This window comes from Sturnira hondurensis, unplaced genomic scaffold (genome assembly GCF_014824575.4).
Source record: "Sturnira hondurensis isolate 20B ecotype Veracruz unplaced genomic scaffold, ASM1482457v3 Scaffold0023357, whole genome shotgun sequence".
NCBI classification, from domain to species: Eukaryota; Metazoa; Chordata; class Mammalia; order Chiroptera; family Phyllostomidae; genus Sturnira; species Sturnira hondurensis.
Genome location: NW_028095988.1, coordinates 276212 through 298191, shown reverse-complemented (window position 1 = coordinate 298191; position 21980 = coordinate 276212). Strand labels below are relative to the sequence as shown.

Below are 21980 nucleotides of genomic sequence, written 5' to 3'. Positions count from 1 at the left end.
GTTGACAGTTATTAGAAAGAAGCCATGAGGAAAATTACTAAATTACTTTATATTCCTGATGACATGTGTCAACCAAAGATGGAATCAGACCAATTTGTAGCCTATACATGCTGTAATTTAAAAGAATATACACAGTGTACAACAAATACATAGGACAGATGTTGGAAAAATTAAAAAGTAATATATTGCCATATTTTAGTAAAAACTAAGAAAAACATGATGTTTTTTCTCCTTTTACAAAGAGATTTTTCTTTCACAAGGACCAATAACAAAAATACATCTTGAAAAGGACAAATTTCAAGTAAAAATATTCAACATTATTTTATAAATCGGCTTTTCCTTTGAAAGTTATAAATCTGATGAAAACACAATTTTGCAACATTCAAGTAACCTTTGAAACACAGTTTTATTACATCAATAAAATTTTCAAGGTTTTAGGAAATCAACCCAACAATAAAGAACTAAAAATCTATTACAGAATTCTTTGATGAAAAAAAATTGTTAAGGGCTTCTTTTTGCTCCATAAAATGGAATAAATCTAAAGGGCTGAGTTACATTTACCTGTACAGGCACGGTATGTATGTTAAAGTATTGGACAATGACCAGACATCTAAGGACTATAACTCATTTATGAACAAATGGGGGAAATGGACTCTTTGGTTCTAATAATTAAACTACATATTGTGTGTATGATAACTAGGCTACCAAAAGAAAACAAAACAATTTCTGAAACCCTAAAACTTATACAGGAAACTACCAAAAAGCTGTATTCTTGAAACAGGAAGGACAGCTGGTCCCACTCGATGAAGACAGGCTTGACTGAATAATACAGGGCACAATGCACAGAAGAAAAATCAGTGCTACCATCCACCGGAAAAAAACAAAACAAAACACCTTTTTTTGCCTAACGCTTAGGATCTAGTAACATAAAGATGGCCTAAGTCTACAGACAACTTTTAGCTATAAAAACAGACCTTTAAACAGAATTTTTTCCTTTCTTGAGGTTCTGAAGTAGGCTCCTCTTCCAACTAGTAAAGATCTATGTTTTACTTGGTATCAATGAATGGGTACCTTTTTTCCAAAATGCTCAATAGCTACTAAAATTAAGCAGAATTAAAGTAGTAAAAATCTGTGAGTTTTCAGATGTACACATTAGGAAGTCACAAGATTTAATAGTTTCCCCTTCTTTAAAAAATTCAGAATTTCTGTGAATCTTGCTGGAAACGATTTAGTTTCTCTGGATTATTGGATGCCATTTGGGAAAAATCACGAAAAATGTCCTGATAAGTTTCATCACCTGCATGAAAATAAAATAAGGACATGTTTAAAATTTATACAATGAAACAAATTAATAAACATTCTTTTTAATGACTAGTTACTATGTTTTAATTCATTATATTAAAATTTTGTTCAGATAAGCATTTTTGAAAAAGATGAACTAAATATAAATGTTGGAAAAGTATGTAGAGAAAGAAGGAAAAAAACCAACTATACCTGAATAAAGCACCTCAAATGCAGCCACAGAGTAAAGTTGAGAGTTAGAAAAGAGCAAAGATGCAAGTATTTTAAAATAATTTACAGAAATACATTGATAGTAATACATGAGAAATAAAAGTGAGGTATAGTAAACAAGGCATTCTTTTTTGTGTTCATTTAATATAATTTTTTAAATTTAATTTTTATTGTATTTTTAAAAACAAGGTATTCTTTAAATAAATATTTCCCTTGATCAAGACCAGAAGACCAAAAACAAATACTAAATGTTTCTGATGGATGCAAGTTCTTAACAAGACAAAAGTGATAATCAGGTGTGTGTAAGGGGGGAAACCTTATTTTAATATTATCCTTTAATTAATAGGCATTTCAATATAAATAGCATGTGAAAAAAATTCTGAACTCCAACTTTAATGCTTAACTAAAACTAATGCACCTAATCCACCTCTTACTAAGTTTATAAAATGGAAAAGCCTAGAAAATGACTATGAAATCATAATTTCACATTTAGTCAGAAGTTTTTTATTTACTGTAGGATATATGAGCAAGAATGCTATGACAAAAGGGGGAATAGGTACCAAAAACATGTTAAATCAGAATAGACATATGTAGATCATACAAATACAGTTTAGATTATACATATTGATACTATAGCAGATTGAATACTCTTTCTTGTCATGAGAAATTAAATATGTACACACATACAGATTATCCCTCAGATAAAGGATTTGTATAAAATAAAACCTTATTTTCAAGATGAATCATCCACCATGAATGCTTCCTACTAAACATCAGCTTTATACAGAAACTTAGGACAGTTCTGTTTTTAAGACTTACACTGTTAAAACACTATTTTACATGACTTGTTGCAACATGGTTTTATAAGTATTTCCCATACTATATCTTGCATCCATCTTATTATAAACTCATTTGCTACAGTTATTGTTAGTAATGCCATAAATTTTGTCAACTTTTGAAAACAGAGGTTTCTGAGGCAATAGATGTCATACCAAAAGCTAGAGAATCAGAAAAAGTTTGTGAAGGGGGATAAAGATATAGTAAAAAGATTAATAGCATAACCCAAAATTTTCAATTACAAATTTTAATACTTTCAATATTTAGTCTCTGCAAAAAGCAAGTTATTAAAATCTCTACATAGTGTTCATTTAACCCTGGAGATTTTCTAATAGCATGAATCAATCAATCTACTTTAAAAAGAAAAAAGGAGAGACTCTTAAGAGGGTTGGCTAAGAGCAATATCTAACTCATTATTACTAAAAAAATAAAAATAAAGGTTGATATGTTAAAACAACTGGGAAGACAACCGGATTCATACCATGACTTCTTAAAAGTTTACTCCCACATTAAAAGTCAAACCACAATCTCTTCCCATTTTTAGCCATTCTAAAAGATATAAATAAACTGATACCAACATTAAATATCAATTAAGAAACCATACAAAATATTTAACAATTTTTCTTATTCTTAGATATTGAATTAAAATATTTAAAATATTTATTGTAAACATTATAAATATTTTTAAAATACTATTTAACTGGAGAGTCTGAAATTTTACTTTCCAAGAAAGTGTTAAGTGCAGATCATAATATAAAAATACCACATTAATTTTACCATTCCACACCAGAAGTAACTTAAAAGGCACACATTATACATTCAAGAATAAACAGGAAGAAGGATCTAGCAGACGCTAATGCCAAACAGTTTACAGATAGCACCAGATGAGCATTCTTAAGTACGATGGCAAAATATGGCTTCTACTATTAGCGATGCGTATTTTGTAGAACAAGCTGTTTTTTTTCTTTTTGTGGGTTTCCAGTTTTCATTTTAAAATCATCTAGTACCTATACACAAGTACATTTTAGTAGAACCATTGTACCATGCAAAAAATATTATAAGATCTTTTATTCATTGAATTAAATGCTTCCTTGAAGGAAAGTGTTGGTGCTACACCGATCATTGGTTTCACTTACTGAAAACATTTTAAAAGAGCCAAGTCAATTCAGAAGAAAGTCTCACCTTCACAAACACACAAAAAAACTTTTTGTTAATATTCAGTTTCTAAAAAAACATTAAATAACAGACTATCAATATAATTAATACCTTTCTTAGGCCTGAAAATGTGTGGTCAAAAAACAAATGTTACAATAACAATAGTTACTGAGATATTTAATACAGTTAACACAAACTGAACTTCAATGTGATCCTTTAAAATTTAAATATAATTTTAATCATTCAGAATTTTTCCCAAGGCAAATATAACTTGTCTACACTAGAATACATAAATAATAACACAAAATATAATGCTCTGGAAAGCTCATAGAAGTACATTTAACAGTTTGCTGTAAATGATAAAGAACTAATTACCCAATATTGATAATGCTAAGTTATATTCTTTAAATTACTTAGTCACATTGTACTTCTCTTCAGAAAGTTAAATTTTCTATGTGCCTGGACAGCTCTGAGTTCTTAAATGTGGACTGCTAAGTTTCCATTGATAGTTCAAAATAGTTTTTGAGTTTTGGTATTCAGACTAGCCACTGCAACAGCAGTTACAACGATCCGAGATACTGTTGACTTTGCTTTTGAGCAAAGAGATGGCAGCACGTGAAGCCCTAACCCCAACTAATCCTACCCATTCTGGGTCGATTACACCCCCCTTCTATAACTGATGATATCAGTGATCAGCCTTTGCCAGCAACATACTCATACCCCAGCAGTGGTTCAGTAGGCAGTGATTTTCAACCAGCTGAGAAACTGCCAACAATCAAGAGGAGCTGGTTTCCACCAATTCAGAGCAGGACATGGCATCTCACACAAACTCCCTACGCCCACCCGATCCTTCTACGAGTCGCAGGAACTAATAAAGAGGGATAGAGAAATCTTCCCTTCAGAAAACATATGCTCTTAAGGTCACCCTGCAAAAAATTGGGAGTCTGAGGTTAGGGTTTAGATGGAAAATTCAGAAGTTGGGTTTTCTAGAAATAGGTCCATGCCTTTTAAATGTTAGGGCTCTTAATTATCAAGATTGAAAATACCTGCATTTTAAAATTATCCAGAATTCTGAGGTTTTCTATCTTATGCTAGGCAACAACAACAACAACAACAAAAATATAGGTAAAATAGCCAATCAAAATCTATGGGAAAATTTTACAGTGACAGTTAAAGGGGAAAAAAAAGACCTATTGCCTAAGCAAACCCAGCTGCTTTCCAAAGACTCCCTCATAAAGGAAAGGTGGCCAGAGAGCAACTGCTGCACCATTTCACCAAGTCACTGTGTAAGTATAAAATTTCTCTGCTTCAAATATCAGCCTCTCTAAATAAATCTAGTTAGCAAAATTAGAAAAATCTAATTACCATTAAGATGATCCTCAAATAGATCAAATTCTCATTTTATTTTTCTGATGCACTATTTCCAGAATTCTGATCTATTTTTTAACCTATAAACTGAAATTTGAGAGTGGTAGAAAAGTTTGTTTTCAAAAACAAGGCTTTTTTTTTTGCCCTGGCTGGTGTGGCCCAGTGGATGGAGCACTGGCCTGCAAACCCAAGGGTCCGTGGTTTGATTCCCAGTCAGGGCACAAGACTGAGTTGCAGGCCAGGTCCCCAGTGGGGGACATGTAAGAGGCAGCCACACATTGATGTTTCTCTCCCTCTCTTTCTCCCACCCTTCCCCTCTGTCTAAAAATAAATAAATAAAATCTTTTTAAAAGGCTTTTATTTTCCCTTCAAATTTTCATTCAAATAAATTGCCAAAATTTATTTTTCTAAGGATGAATGGAAAGTATATACCTGTAAACTTATACATAAAATGACAGTGAAAGAGACAGACGAACACTCCTAAATGGTGATGGAAGCCCAAACAACTTGGGCGGAACTAGAAGGTGCAAGAACATAAAGGCCCCATCCTTGCAAGTGTCCCATCTCCAGAGAAAAGTCTACCACAGACCTCACTCATTGGTTGGGTGTAACTTCATCAGCAAACACCTTAAGGAAAGAGCAGCTGACCAAACATTTACATTTTTAAAATTTCAGGAAAAAAATTGTTTAACTTAAAATCTTGGAGATTACTCTTATCTCACAAATATTGGTTATAGCCTTCGAATAATTTTTATTTTAAAGTGCTTAAACACAAAGGCCTCAAAAATGGCCTAGTAATACTATCACTTAAGTATATGTTACAAAATTATAACTTATTTAAAAATCTAACATTCAAGTTTAAAACAAATGGGTGAAATTCAGAAATAACACTGAGACTTCACCCTTAATCAGCTCTCTTACATATCGGCACATCATGAGTCAGTAGTATTGTTTGATCCATAGGATTAAAGTGGGACACCCTAGATTAGAAGTATGTAGATAAAGTTCCTCTATTCTCAAAGTTCTCCCTTGTTCCCTGTTAAATTACCGAAAATGAGTAGTAAATACAGTCCTCTGAGAAAAGAATGGCCCCATATTTACATTAATTATATATTAACCTGGTTAAAATAAAAGTAAATGGCGGAAGGCAGCACAAAGTACAGAAATTTGAAACATTTTTAAATAAGAAGAACAGATATTACCAAGCCACTTTTTAAATAATATCTTAATAGTCACTAAAAAGAATCAAATATACCAAACAATCTCAACTATTTTAGTCATGAATTCCAGAAATTTCTTACTAATATATGTATGAGTTTAAAACAGGTAAGTCAGTAATCCATACACTCAAATTCATAAAACTGCAGATTCAATTCTTTGATATGTTCATCAAAGAGAGGAATCTGATCTACAACATTTCTTCCTTTTCTTAACATCCTGACTCAAGGGTGAAAATTACTCAAAACGAGACTTGAGCTGATCCTGAGTTAGATTTCTCTAATATGATTAAGTCTACTATGACATCAGGTTCACAAAATATTGTTCAAAAAAACTTCTATTTATCCAACAGATATTGTACAATTGCCTGGGGTAAAGCTATAAAGTAAAATGAGACCTCTTCTCTACATCTTTTAAACTAACTCCACTTCCATTATGGAGTTCTTAACCTTCTAATAAATTTTATTTTTAAACGTTCAACTCATGTTTATATCACAGTACAAAACTCTTAATTCATTTTCTAGGTATTTTCCATACTGACTTACATATGCCAAACATATGGCGATTTGTTTTTTTCCCTGAACATAATTTATAGAAATTCCCTGAATAACAAAAAGAAAGCCATTTTGTTATATTCACTTGATAGCTAAAGAGAATTTCAAAAAGAATACGACTACTGTGCTGCTGTAAGTGTATAAAGATATATGACCATTCCGTTTACTTCACTGGAATGTTGGTGGAAGACATCTGTACAGCAGAGAAAAGTCAGCAGCCAGAGTTAAACACAGCAAGTGCACTGTAATAGGAATAGTTATGGATATTTAAATGCCCAGGAGTTAGCCACCCCCAAGAATTCAGTAAGTACAGTACATACTTAACTCATAATTTACAAGTTATTGAAACTCTATAATATTAAGTTAGTTTGCTAAAGAATTATGAGTCTTCTAATTGTAAACTGATAAATTCCTGAATGCATTTCTTATACTGCATTTCAGTATGATTATTAGTAGAATATTGACCTGGCTGTCCATAAAGTCCTTCTGATTCCCGCATCTCTTCATTCATTCTTGCTAAACGTAACCTAAAATTAAGTGAAAGCATTTTTAGATGAAGCCATACAATAGAAATATTCATAAACTAATCAGTTACACAGGCAGGTAAAACATGTACTAATGTAATTTTTTAACCAATATTTGCCACTAAAATAAATAGGCTTTTATTCTATCAGACCCAACAATATGAGATACAAAAATAACTGTATTTCACTTTATACAATTCTCACGAGAGAAGCAATAAAAGTGCATTTCAGCTCTGTTTGAGCAGGATTCTTGCAGCACCTCAGCGGTGTGCTTCCTCCAGACTCCAGAGTATCCCTGGCTTCTATAATAGCCTACCAATCTTTACTGCCAGCTGCTGAAATTACTGCTTCTATAGTATGGAAGCAACAGGCTATAAGAAGTTCACTCTGGTTCACTCTGAGGTGAGATAGTTCCAAACGTGTAAACAGTGTGTGTTACCTCTAAATTTGGGGAATATACTTTGATATACAAACATCCTAATAACGATCACAGGTGACAAAGATTTTCCCCCAAATACCATATTGGTTATACATTCTTTTGGGGGTTATTCTTTCTGGCAGCAGGAAGTCATGAAGCACTAGATTGAGGACAAGAATTTCTTTCCATGGGTTACTCTCCTGTCCTTCAGGCCACCAAATACTGATGGCCTTCCCAGGCCTCTACCACTCTCTTCCACGTGCTCTCTCTGCCACCTGCAGCACCTGACGTGGGCTTCTCCTACTTTCTCACTACTGCGCACTCCGTCCATCTCCACTTTCAACCACTTTGTGAATTACTAAGAGTGCCATAATTCTCCCTTTAGTAGTCTGACTTTTCAGAGAGAATGTCTATTTTCAAAAATTCAGATAATTTGGGAACAGATATCTTTGAGGAAGAGGGGCCATAAGAATTGCCTGGAACCCTGCAAAACCAAGATTCATTTCTTTATACTATTCCTATCTTTTCTTTAATAACTTACCTCTCTCTAATTGTAAACCTATACTGATTTAATAGTTTAAAAATTTCATACAATAGCCTCCACAGTAACAATAACCCCTCCAGTGGGAAAAAAAAGTTGAGTACAGAGAAAGTGCTTTTTTAAAAATCTGGCAGGGGTCAGGGCAGAGTTATATATGGCAAGTCAGGAATTCTTAGTGGGAGCTCAGGAGTTTGAGCAGTCATGGGAGTTTCTCTTTGTAAGTAACTGAGATTTAGTAGTGTCAATGGAACTGTCTCTACTCATATAACAGAATCAATAATTCTGGGCTTCATTTAGCTCTGAATAGAATGAAAAAGTGACTTTATACAACATATGCTTGAAATTTCCTACATAATAATGACATGTAGATGAAATCACATTTCTAGATTCCAAGTGTAACAAATAACTATGATCTGAGATAAAAATCAAAGATATTTAAAGAATCAAAGATTCTTTAACAAATCATATTAAATTGTATCCAAACATTCAAAAATAAGTACTTTTATCTTAAAAGAATACTCTTTGAAAAATAAGTACCAACAGATCCTAAAGTATTACTGCCCAAAAGCAATGGCAACTGAAAAAGTTACCAACACCAATGCAGGTGTCCTCCCTACTTATAATCCTCTAATTCTTGAGGTAGCAGAATAATAGCCTGGTACTGTACCAATCCAATCCCAATACTGTACTAAGGGTTAAAAGAACACGTTTAGCGGAAACACTGTTTGGTCATACAGTATAACAGAAGTGGCTAAGAACATGGGTTTTAGAGCCAGAATTCTTGGTTTCGAATCCCACCCATCTCTACCTCTTAATAGTTTTTCAAATTATCTATGGCTTGGCTTCCTTATGAAACTAATAATAATAATATCATCCTCATAGAGTTGTTGTGAGAACCAAATAAGTTCATGTGTAAATAAAGTGCTTAATACACTTAAATGTACTTAGAGAAGTGTATGATATATAGTAAACAACTGGCCAGTTTAAAATTCATAACTACCCAGGAAACTCTATACTAAAACTTCATATGAGTAATATATTATATGAGAAATAATCAAGTAAAAAGAAAACACTTACAAGGTCACTATATCAGCATTGGCTGCTTCCACAGCTATACTCAAAGGGTCTTTCCCTTCTTCATCAGTGGCATGTTGATTGGCACCTCGTTTTAGAAATAAACATACCTGCCTGTTTGAGTAAATAGCATTTTTGAGATATTGCCAGTAAGAAAGAGGTTAAGAATTACCTTAAAAAATAAAAAGTATTCCCTAACTTAAAGAAATAACATTTTCATTAGCAAATTCTTATTCATTCTACAAATACTCCCTAAAAAATTCTATTTATTTATTTATTTATTTATTTTTAGAGCCAGGGGAAGGGAAGGAGAAAGACAGGAAGAGAAACATTGATGTGTGGTTGCCTCTCACATGCCCCATCTGGCGACCTGGCCCGCAACCCAGGCATGTGCCCTCCCTGGGTATCAAACTAGTGACCCCTTGATTCGTAGGCCGGCACTCAATCCACTGAGCCACACCAGCCAGGGCCATTCTACAAATGTTTATTGAACTTCAACTCTGCTCAAGTTTATCACAATCAGCATTTTATAAGTCAAGAGACATTTTCATATTTAACCTGGTACTATATGGCAAAGTAGGACATATAAATTATAGTCCCTACCCTCAAAGAATATCATTAAAAGATATATACAGATATCTGTAAACTTAAAACAAAAGTCACTTAAGGTCACTATTTGGGAAAAAAGGAAGCCAACAGCAGGGTGGGAAGTAGTCCTTCAACTCTACTCCACAAATATTGTAATTTGAAGAACTTGACAAAAATAAAATACATATGAAAGGAGGAGTAAATGGTGTGTATAATAAATGGTGTCTTTTCTGTAACTAAAATGGGAAGAAGTATGATTGTTTAAGAAGAAAATACAAAGAAGGAGTTAAATACTACCATTTTTAAATACAGAAAAGTTTTTATAAAGTTACTGAACTGAATCTCTTTAGTGATAGAAGGAAAGCATGAAAAAGAACAGTTTGCTTGTCAAGGTAATAAGAATTGGATATCCTGAGATGTTTTATTAAAGAACAATCACATAGAAGGCCAACATTTTGACTTCATTTGTGCCTTCTAATAGAAAGTCTACTTTCAGGGTGTTATTACTCTGTGAGTCTAAATATTGGTCCAGAAGCCACATCAATAGCACACTAGCAATTTACTTTAAAATTTGACTTTAGCTATCCTGTGGGAAAACTACAATGTCCAAAGTTACAAAATTCTCCTAAAATGTGTGTGTTATGTACATAATGTATGTCTACATGTATAAATATACACACAGACTTAAAGTTGTCTGACAAAAATCATAATGTAAGTTTTAAATACTGAAATTGACCTATATATGTGACAAGTGAAGTTCAAAGTAAGCTTTGAAACTTTCTTATCTGAAAAGTAACAGCTTTTTTCCCTGAATGAGATTTTTAAAATTTCAAATTTCATCATGACAATGTAAGTCATAGGAAAGTATCATTTTACAAAGTCCACCTAATGGCTTTATCTTGAGAGAAAGTTTGTGATCTAGCAAAATAGTACTTTTATTACCAGAATTCTCTTCCATTAAGAAAAAAATAACTGAGCTTACACAAAGTGATGCTCAGAAATCACTACTAGCTTCTTCTATTTTCTAACTCATCTCTTAGAGCAAAACATTATTTCAAAATAATTTTCAAATAAAATCTACTTAAATATGTAAGCACTATAGCTTACCCTGTGTGCCCTAAGACGGTGGCATGGTGCAGTGGTCCCCGCCCTTGTACATCTCTTTGGTTTACGTTAGCACCATTCTGTAGGAGAAACTCGCACGTCACCAAAGAGCCCTGAGAGGAAAGAAGATAACAATGTAAGAAAAAGAAACAACATATTTCTACTAAAAAGAGTGTTTACTTTATTCTAATAGCCTTTCCATTTCATTCTCCCCTAAAGAGAAAATACACCCCCCCCCCGGCAAAATGATAAATTATACAATTTCTTCCCAAGAACTAGTTTTAATAAAGATTCAATATGCAGTTTGTGAGCTAGCAAAACACACTACTTTCATTACCAGAATTCTCTTCCCTTAAGAAAAAAAAATTGAGCTGACAACAAAGAGATGTCCAGAAATCTACTAGCTTCTTTGATTTTCCAACCCATCTCTTAAAACAAAAAATAATGCTCATGCCATGTTCTGAATGAATTGTGCTTTTGTATGCTCTGGTACTACTGACACTCTCAAGGTACAAATCCATACCCCTAATACAGCCTGAATAAGTGGCGTGGCTTTGTTTTCCTCCGAATTAGCCCAGTTCACATCTGCATCATGAGCCAAAGCTTCAGCCATTTTAGGAAGATTTTTTTCATATGAAGCCCTATAAAGCTGGAGTCCTGGATTAAGATGTTTAGAGTCAAGAAACACAGAAGAATCTTGCCTTTCTCCCTCTGAAAACCAAACACAAACACATTATTATAAGTGAACTCTTGGGGAAGAAAAGAATGGGAAGTTATTGTTTCATAGGCTCAGAGTTTTAGTATTGTAAGATGAAGAGTTCTATAGACGGATAGTAGTGATTCACCACAGTGTGAATAGACAATGTCACTGAACTATATACTTAAAAATGGTTAAGGTAATACATTTTATGTTATGTGAAACTTACCACAATAGAAAAAATTAACTTTGTCTCACAATGTGAAAGTTGTGACATAAGAAACCACTAATTTAACAAAATGAGGTGATGGGAGATTTCCACAAAGATATTTTATCTCCAATACTAACCACTCCCCAAACAGTTAACCTTCCTTTCTTATAAAGCCATCAACTGGTACATCAGATCTTTGTTGTCTTGCCAGTATCCAACAGATTGGTTAAATTAGGGTAACCAATTACTCCGTACTAGGGTAAAATTCGATATATGCCAATAAGCCTGGACTAAGTCTAAAAGAGTCAGTAAGAATCCTTAAAAGAATTTTGCTACTAGACAACACTTGTCTTTATTCCTAGGGTAATCCAACACCATCCAAAATTGCAGTACAAGTGATTCAAATAAAATATAAGAATGCTTACTACCCTGTGTATTCTGCAAGAATAAAATCACTAAAATCATGAAGGAGAATATAAGACTAAAGCATACGTCAGTAAAACAGAGAAAAACCTACTGGGGAGGGAGTTGCAGATCTCTTTCTCCTGATAAGATAGGACAGCCGCACAAGGAAAAAGATAGAGTAATAATAATTTTTAATAAAAAATACAAAAGTAATAATAATTTATAATCCACATGCAGTTCATGTAGATTAAAAATTATCCTTACTATTGTCAAGGCACTTTTAGCACATACTAAGAGGCTCAGAAAAATGTACAGACAGCTAGGAGAGAACTTTTCAAATATGAAAAGAAATTGCTGCCTTTTCATTAAATTGTGTTACTCTTTCCTTAGTTCCTACCAAAAGGCTAACCAACCTGCTTTAGAAACTAATTAAGGCTAGGCATTTAATACATGCATTTTCTAGTAAATAATGCCAGTTAACATTGAATTTCACCAAGACTCACCAGGCTCATATAAACTATTGGCTGACACTGTGGAGGGTAAAGATTCTCTTCCATCATCAGAGCTCTGCTGGATTCCACTGTCATTACTTTTGACTGTTTTAAAGAAAAACCAACTAGTGATTTTAGAGAGTCATTAAAAAAATAACCTCCCACAAACAATGAGGCTTGAAAATGAACTGATATGTCAATGTGAACTCAAAAAAAGGTAGTAGAATACACTGAATATAATTTTAATTCTTTTGAGCACTTGGCGTATCAAAAAATGAACCAGTTATAAAGCCTGAAAATGAACGTATATTCAGACTTGTAATACATCTCATTACCCCATAATATGTAAGGGGTAGTAAAAAGCCTAATTTATTGTATGACTGTAAGTAATGTGTAATTCTGAGACAATGGGTAACATCTAGAGAAATGGCCACACTGCACAATGAGCACTGGCACAGACTTGGAATGCTTCATAAGAGTAGTACTTACTACTACGGAGTTTTGAAGAGGTATCAAAGTAGGAGAAGAGTGAATCTAGCTCATCAGGACAGAACAGAGACTCCCGCCTGGCCTCGTCGCTATTTACAGCAACCACTGGGGACATGCAAGTTAGCAAAGCACAAAGCAGGCCGTAAGAAGGGAAAAGGGCAGGAAAAAAATGTTACTGGGAAAAATTTAGGGAGAAAAAAATAGGAAGGACATTAGGTGGTTAATCAGATATTTAGGGCTTCTATGCCATGATAGAGTACTAATTCCCATCTCCCTCTGCACTTTAAGCAGTTTTAGTCCTTAGAATATACACATTACCTAGACATCTGAATTAGCAACACTTATTTAAATGTAATAGTTTTAAAGACAGAGTCCAATTTTTCCTTAGAATATGTAAAAGGGAATAGATTTTTAGCATTGAAAAAATTTCAAATGGTTAATTCAGAGATTAAGAAAGTGACATCACCTTATGAAAATATTATATATATAAGTAAGCTGTAATACCTGAACACCGGGGAGATGCTTTCATTTGGTCACCTGGCCCAAGTTTAGAAATGCTCAGCCTCTTTTCTTCACAACTTTTTGGGACAATCTTTTTTTCCTGCTCAGGAGGTAATGATGTAGAATATTTATCCACAAATTTCTTCTCTACATATTTTGCTCTGATATATGCCTCTTTCTCCTGTCTGGTAAACATAAAAATATCACGATGTTCTGTTTAGTCTCTGAGCATAACTAATATTGAAAAGAAACCATTATACATGTAAGAAACATTTACAAATATTACATTAGTAAATGTAATACTAATTAAAACTGAATTTGTGACAATATGCTACATTTTCCTTCCAAATACTTAATGAATTACGATTTCATGTTCAAATAAAATACAGATAAAAACAAAAGATTTCATGTATTGAATGATCACTACTGATAAGACAACTACTTTAAAACAAAATAACATTCCTAACTTCAGGGGGAGAAAAGATGTCACATTTAAAGTTTTGATTTCTCATAGAATCATAAAATGCCAAGTTTATTCTATACATTTTCTTACCTACATCATTTAAAAATGCTTAGGTGTTTGGCTAAAATAGGATATTTCAAGGTCTAAAGTAACTCAAAGAGCAATGCTTTAAGTAAATTAATAATCTGATTTAAGTAATATTGGTTTACAGTGTAATAACTTTAAAATGATAATTGAGTATATACAGAGATTTAGTCAAATGCAAAATACCAAAAACCAAAACGAACTAGGTACCTTGAAGGCACTCTTAGCCACTTTATTCAATGAGTCTCCATATATAGAAATGGAAGTGTAATTTCAAACACAGCAATTAAATACTCTTTATTACCTTGTCACCTTTTCAGAAAAAAAATATTTATTTATTTATTTTAGAGAGGGGAAGAGAGGGAGAAAGGGAGGGAGAGAAATATTAATGTGCAGTTTCCTTTCCTTCACTCCTTGTTGGGTACCTAGCGTGCAACTCAGGCCTGTGCCCTGACTGGGAACTGAATCAGCGGCCCTTTGGTTCACAGGCCAGTGCTCGATCCACTGAGTCACATCAGCCAAGGCTGTCTTGTTACCTTTAATTCTTCAACATCATAATGTTATGTATAAAGCATGTGATTGAAAAATATTTGCTAAATTAAATCACATAGTATAAGATTATTCATTGTATGTAGTAAAAACTTTATCCTTAGATACATTAATGAACAGATTTTCTCTTTTTGAAGGCTTGCCACTAACAGAACCTTGGTCTACTTTAATTGCCAAGAGCTTTTACATTCATATGCAGAACCGTAATTTTTATGATTCTTATCTGGACACTATAATTGACCGACCAATAAAAAATAATTTTGTAGCCACATTTTAATAGAAAGAGCAATGATCTCTTCTAAACAGTCTGTTTCAGTATTACATATGAATTATAGTGAAATAAAAATTACAGCCATATTTCTAATCAGGGAAAAAAGATAACATATTAAGACAATTGAAATATCCTGATTGGTGTGGCTTGGTTGGTTGGGTATCATCCCACAAAGCAAAAGGTTGCCAGTTAGATTACTGGTCAGGGCACATGCCTGGGTGACAGGTTCGGTCTCTGGTTGGGTGTGTATGAGAGGAAACCAATCAATGATTCTCTCTCACACCCATGTTTCTCTCCCCCTTTCTCTCTCCCCTCCTTTTCTCAAAATAAATAAAATCTTTTTTTTAAAGACAACTGAAATAGTACCTTTGTCCCGGTTGTGGTTTTTTTATTCCCATTTTTTCCACTTTAGCTTCATAAACTCGATTTATAACATCATTCCCCAATTCACACATAAGCTGTTTGGCAGGGAAATAGAAAAATAAACCATAAATTCCTAAAAATACTATGAAAGTCATTAAAGCAAGCACACCTAGGTAATTCCTTTAGCATATTCTGTGACTGCTCATTCCACGAAGAAGTTTAAAGTTTAAAGCAAAATGAAGTAGGAGTAGAGAGCAGTATCACCGTTTGCCACTCTTCACCCAAATACCCTCCTGGAGGATCACCACTCCTCAAAAAAGCCTTGGCCTCTCCCACCTCCTGCTAGTTTCTATCCTTCCATCACGGCTAGCACAATGCTGCATATTATTCACAATGCCAAGTAAATTAAATGACAAAAGAAGTCGATGGCCAGACAGGTAAAGTTTTAAACAACTCAAAACTGAAGTAAACTATTTTCTCCTTATACTTCATATATAAGAATTTCAAAATATTTTGTTTAAAACTTTTGGTCACATTTAAAAAAAATATCACACAGTTGTGTTTCCAACAATCTTTCTAAATTAAATCCACTGAGTTCATAACTACATATAAAGTTGATACAGAAATTAGATTCCTACCTCTATTCTCCCACTTTGAATCAGTAATGAATAATAGAATCTACGTAAATAGGGGTCTACCTTAGAAGCCAATTTTTATCACTTTAATTTAGATGTTTACACAATAATTACACAAAGCAAACCTTTTATTTTACGTAACTGACAGAACTACCAGTTTATATAGAGTGAAATAAAATCAAAAGCCCATTAAGAACACAACTTTCAGGACTTCCGCCAAGATGGAGGCATAGGTGGAAACACTGTGCCTTCTCCCACAACCAAGTTTGGATACAACAAAAGTTTTGGAGAACTAGGACACACCCAGAGACCAGAAAACGGAATTATACGGAAGTCCGACAGCTACGAACCGTTCAACGGGGACGGTAAGAGAGGCAGAACCAGCAACGGAGCTGGGTCGGGCAGGACAGATCCCCTGACCTAGGCGCTAGGCGCGCAGGCAGCCCAAAGCCAGTCGGGGTGCGGGGCAGACTGACCAAGGTCGCACATTCGCGCACAGTGAGATGGACAACGCAGGCCCCAGGGGACAAACCCAGTGGTGGAGGGCCGACAGCGGTGGCACACTCAAGTGCAGTGGAACGAAACGCGTGGGCCTGGTGATGGTGGTGGCTGCGGTGCCAGTGGGGGTCGCGGCAGCAGGCGACAGACGGGAAGCCATTGTCCCTCTTTGACCCCGCCCCCACATACAACATCACAACCCAGCCACTTAGTTGCCCTGCTGCGGTGAAAACCTAGGGCTCCGATCCTGCTACTTAACAGGCACAAACAGCCCAAAAGATGGCGCAAGAGGAACTCAAAGTCCCAGAGCCAATAACCCTAAGCGACCGGGAAATTGCCAGCCTCTCAGAAGCCCAATTTAAGACACTATTTATCAGGATGCTCACAGAATTGGTAGACTACAGTCACAAATTAGAGAAACATATGAAGGCTAAACTAATTGAAATGAAGGGAGATGTCCAGGAAACCAATAGCGATGGAAAGGAAACTGGGACTCAAATCAATTGAATGGACCAGAAGGAAGAATGAAACATCCGACCAGAAAGGAATGAAGAAATGAGAATTCAAAAAAATGAGGAGAGGCTCAGGAACCTCCAGGACATCTTTAAACGTTCCAACATCCGGATTATAGGGGTACCAGAAGGGGGAAAGAAACAGCCACGAGTGGAAAACGTATTTGAACAAAGAATAAAGGAGAACTTCCCCAGTCTGGCAAAGGAAATAGACTTCCAGGAAATCCAGGAAGCTCAGAGAGTGCCAAAGAAGTTGGACCCAAGAAAGAACACACCAAGGCACATCATAATTACATTAGCCAAGACCAAAATGAAGGAGAGAATCCTAGAAGCAGCAAGGGATAAGGGGACAGTCACCTACAAAGGAGTACCCATCAGACTGTCAGCGGATTTCTCAAAAGAGACCTTACAGGCAAGAAGGGGCTGGAAAGAAGTATTCCAAGTCATGAAATCCAAAGACATAGAGCCAAGATTGCTTTATCCAGCAAAACTTTCATTTAGAATGGAAGGACATAAAGTGCTTCTCAGATAAGGTCAAGTTCAAGGAGTCCATCATCACCAAGCCCTTATTATATGAAATGCTTAAGGGACTTATATCAGAAAAAGAAGATGAAAAATATGAACAGTGAAAGGACAGCAAACTCACAGTTATTAACAACCACACCTAAAACAAAAGCAAACCAAGAGGACAGCTAGATCAGGAGTGGAACCACAGAAATGAAGAACACATGAGGGGTTAGAAACAGGGGGGTGGGAGGAGGAGAAGGGGGGAGAAGGCACAGAAAATAGCATAGATGGTAGGTAGAAAATAGATAGGGGGAGGGCGAGAATAGTGGGGGAAATATAGAATCTAAAGAAATTGAGACACATGGTTATAAACTAAGGGGGGGGAGAATAGTGGGGGAGGGAGTGTGTGCGTGGAGGGGAATGAAGGGGGAAATAGAACAACTGTAATGGCATAGTCAATAAAATATATTTTAAAAAAAAGAAAGGGCAAAAATAAAATAAAAAAAATAAAATGAAAAAAAAAGAACACAACTTTCAGACAAAATGAAGAGTACACTACAACAGTTAAGCTAAATGGGGGGAATTAAAAGAAGTATACCATTAACTGTAAGTTATGTAAATCAGAAATGCAGATGTGATCTAAAATTATTTGTGACATTTTCATACATATGAATCCCTACACATGGAAAAAAGATATCTTGGTTTGATGACTACTACCCTACAAATGTAAATTTGCAAATGGCACTGTACCAAAATAACCCAATGAAAACAACATACTATGCCAATCCACTAGGAAGCTTACAATAGCAACGTGTAATATTTTTATCGAGAATTTATATAATTATAAAAGATTCAATTTAAGGCACATAATCTAAGGTATTTTTTGAGAAAACATAAACACATAAACCAGTGTAGGAACACTGGCTTTCTTAAAAAGTGAACTGATTTGGAATTGAGTCCTACATAAACTTAGAAAATTTTAAAAGCCAATATAAAAATAACAGATTGGTCAAAATAGTCTCACATGTATCCCCAAACAATATAGTTAATATTAGCATTGAGAAACTTGTACATTTGGAGGCCTTCTAGCCAAGATGGTCACGTAAGTAGACATACTTGGCCTCCTTGCACAACCATAAGAAGTATCACAGCTAACCTCAAAACAAAAATAACCAGAATTGCTAGAAAACTGAACTGTCTGGAAGTCCAACAACTAAGCTTTAAAGTAGAAATATTTATCCAGACAGGTAGGAAGGGTGTAGACACGGAGTTTGGGTGAAGAGGGAGCAGTGTTGGCAGCAAGGCAGCAGCAGCAGCAGAACGGGCTTTTCCACATTCACGTGTGGCATATAAAAACTGAGAAGGACACCTGAGGAGAGAGCCACTGCAGTGGTCTATCCTGGGGCTGGGATGTTTTAGTGCCAGGAGAATAAACCATCATAACCTCTGGCTGTAAAAACTAATGGGGTTGGGGTGTTGGAAGAAACTGCCAGTCTCTCAGGAGAGTCTGTTTAAAGGGTCCCCACAGTCCTAGAATGTACACAAAGCCATCCACTCTGGGAACCACCACTATGAAATAGCTTAGGGGGGCACCAGTTGCATACAGGAAGTAGGTAAAGTGCCTGGAACTGGGCGAGGCCCAGGCAAGTGGCATTGTTGCCTCTCGGGCCCCTCCCCCACAACAAAGCCCCAAAGTGGTGAAGCAGGTTGCCCTGCCCTGGCAAGTACCTAAGGCTCTGTGTCTTATAAAGGGTTGCCCTGAGATAGGGAGTCAAAACAGCTCTACCTAATACACAAAGACAAACACAGAGAGGCTGCCAAATTGAGGAGACAAAGAAATATGCCCCAAATGAAAGAACAGGTTAAAACTCTAGAAAAAGAGCGAAGCAAAAAAGAGATAACCAACCTACCAGATGCAGAGTACAAAACACTGGTGATAAGGATGCTCAGAACTGGGTACTGCAAATGCATAAGGGAAGAAATGAAGGCTACACTAAATCAAATAAAGGAAAATCCACAGGGAACCAATAATGAAGAGAAGGAAGTCAGGATTCAAATCAACGATTTGGATCGTAAGGAAGAAATAAACAGTCAACCAGTACAGAATGAAGAAACAAGAATTCCAAAAAACAAGGAGAGACTAAGAAGACCCTGGGACAGCTCTGACAGTGCCAACATTGAATCATAGGGATGCCAGAAGAAGAGGAAGGGCAAGAAATTGAAAACTTATTTGAAAAACTAATGAAAGAAAACTCCGGCAAAGGAAAGAGACATACAAGTCCAGGAAGCACAGACAGTCCTACACAATTTGGACCCAAAGGGGACCACACCAAGACACATCATAATAAAGATAAAGAGAGACTCTTACAAGCAGCAGAGAAAAGGAGACAGTTATCTACAAAGGAGTCCCATAAGACTAACAGCTGATTTTGCAAAAGAAACTTTGCAGGTAGAAGGGGCTGGCAAGAAGTATTCAAAGTCATGAAAAGCAAGGATCTACAACCAAGAGTATTATATCCAGCAAAGCTATTGTTTAGAATTGAAGGGCAGATAAATACTTTCTAGATAAGGTCAAGTTAAAAGAAATTTCAGAGGAAAAGGGGAAGGGTTTACAAGTATAAAGGACACATGGATAAAAACTAGGGGGCGTGGAAATGGAAGGGAGGTGGGGAGGGCTGGGGGTGTTGGCTGGGATGAGAGTAAAAGGCAGAAAACTATACTTGAACAACAATTAAATAAAAAAAATAAAAGAAGTTCATCATCACCAAGCCCTTACTATATGAAATGTTAAAGGGGCTTATTTAAGAAAAAAAAGAAGATCAACACTGTGAATAATAAAATGACAACAAACTCATAACTATCAACAACTGAATCTAAAAAACAAAAACAAAACCAAACTAAGCAAACAGCTAGAACAGGAACAGAATCACAGAAACAGAGAGGACATGGAGGGTTATTGGTGGGAAGGGGAAGGGGGAAAATGGAGGAATAGGTGCAAGGATTAAGAAACATTAATTAATAGGTACAAAATGGACAGGGGGAGGTTAAGAAGAATATAGTATATGAAGAAGCCAAAGAACTTATATGCATGACCTATGGACATGAAATAAGGAGGGGCGTGCTGGACGGAAAGGGAGTACTGGGCAGAGGGGGGAGGGGTAAAAAAACCTGGGACAACTGTAACAGCATATTTAACAAAATACACTTAAAAAAACCCTTATACATTTGTAAAACAACTATCTAAATTCCTGACTATTTATATAAAAATATGAAACATTTTAAAGCAAATATTTATTTTACCTTTAAAAGTTCAGGCTCCCAGGTGTCTAAAGTTAAAGAACGTACTTTTGAAAAATGAACTCCAAGACTCCTAAGTGGGGAAAAAGACTTTGTTAATAGTAAACTATCAATCTCTATTTGCTAATTATGCAAATTACTTTCCTCTCACTATGTGACAGTCTCTACTATAGCCCATAACACGTATATAATTAGAAATGATAAGTATCTTCTGATTTCAATGACTAGTGAACCAAAATCCTCAAAAACTATTCACAAAATAGAACTATCCACTTTACAAAAGGTAAAATGATACAGACTGGCAGTCAAATTAGGCAAGTAGAAAAGGCCCTCATTCAATGAGACTCGATAATTTATAACGCATGTTTACCCAAAAGAAGCCTCTCAGCTTGTGCAGGCATACCCACCGATGAATCCCAGAACACTCGATACACAGGGTGATGCCCAGGTTGATGCTGGCCCACCGTGGGTCTGCAAGGCCACAGTCACAGCAGCTGGCATTGCCAGGGATACACTGGACTCTCTGCAGTGCACTTTCTCCTTTCAATAATTTATCTTTTGACTCATTTCCAGAATCCAAGCTTCCTGTGGATGGAGATGATTTCTTATCCAGCTTCTAAAAGGATGAAAAATTATTCATTTCTGTTTTTAAAAAGATTGTAATATCGTTGCATTCTACATGCTCCAAAAGAAAGTTTCTGATCAATAAATTGAAGGTCTATTATGGACCTATACCAGGCATTGTTGGAGGCATTAGAAATTTAACAATGGAAAGATAAGCTCCTCCATGAACTAGTCTTGTGGGTAAGAATATATAACCACTGAAAATTTATAGATATATAAATAACTGATACAATGAACATATGCAGAAGATATGAGGTCAAAGGGAAAGGAAAACATGAATTTAACATGCAAAGTGAGAAACAGAGGGAAGGAATAAACATGAGACTATTAAAACTGGAGAATAAGATAAATATTATTATTATTATTTAAGATTTTATTTATGTATCTTTAGAGAGGAAGGGAAGGAGAGAAGGAGAGAAATATCAATGTATGGTTGCCTCTCGTGAGTCCCCTGCTGGGAACTGGCCCGAAACCCAGGCATGTGCCCTGA

General features: G+C 35.4%; 1 protein-coding gene across 6 annotated transcripts in view; it reads right to left on the bottom strand.

Moving 5' to 3' along the window:
• Positions 1–522: 522 nt before the first annotated feature.
• Positions 523–21980, bottom strand: part of ACAP2 (ArfGAP with coiled-coil, ankyrin repeat and PH domains 2) — a 143186-nt gene continuing 121728 nt past the window's right edge. For 5 of the 6 annotated variants that reach the window (XM_037037658.1, XM_037037659.1, XM_037037660.1 and 2 more), the window contains 10 exons: positions 21274–21482; positions 20870–20939; positions 15421–15512; positions 13691–13872; positions 12710–12802; positions 11417–11604; positions 10897–11006; positions 9205–9315; positions 7110–7171; positions 523–1297 (listed from right to left, as the gene is read on the bottom strand). In XM_037037658.1, coding sequence (XP_036893553.1) covers positions 1197–1297; positions 7110–7171; positions 9205–9315; positions 10897–11006; positions 11417–11604; positions 12710–12802; positions 13691–13872; positions 15421–15512; positions 20870–20939; positions 21274–21482 — 1218 coding nt within the window. In that variant the 3' untranslated portion in view covers positions 523–1196. The remainder of the gene's footprint in view (positions 1298–7109; positions 7172–9204; positions 9316–10896; positions 11007–11416; positions 11605–12709; positions 12803–13690; positions 13873–15420; positions 15513–20869; positions 20940–21273; positions 21483–21980) is intronic. The other variant, XM_037037662.1, reaches the window with a different exon arrangement.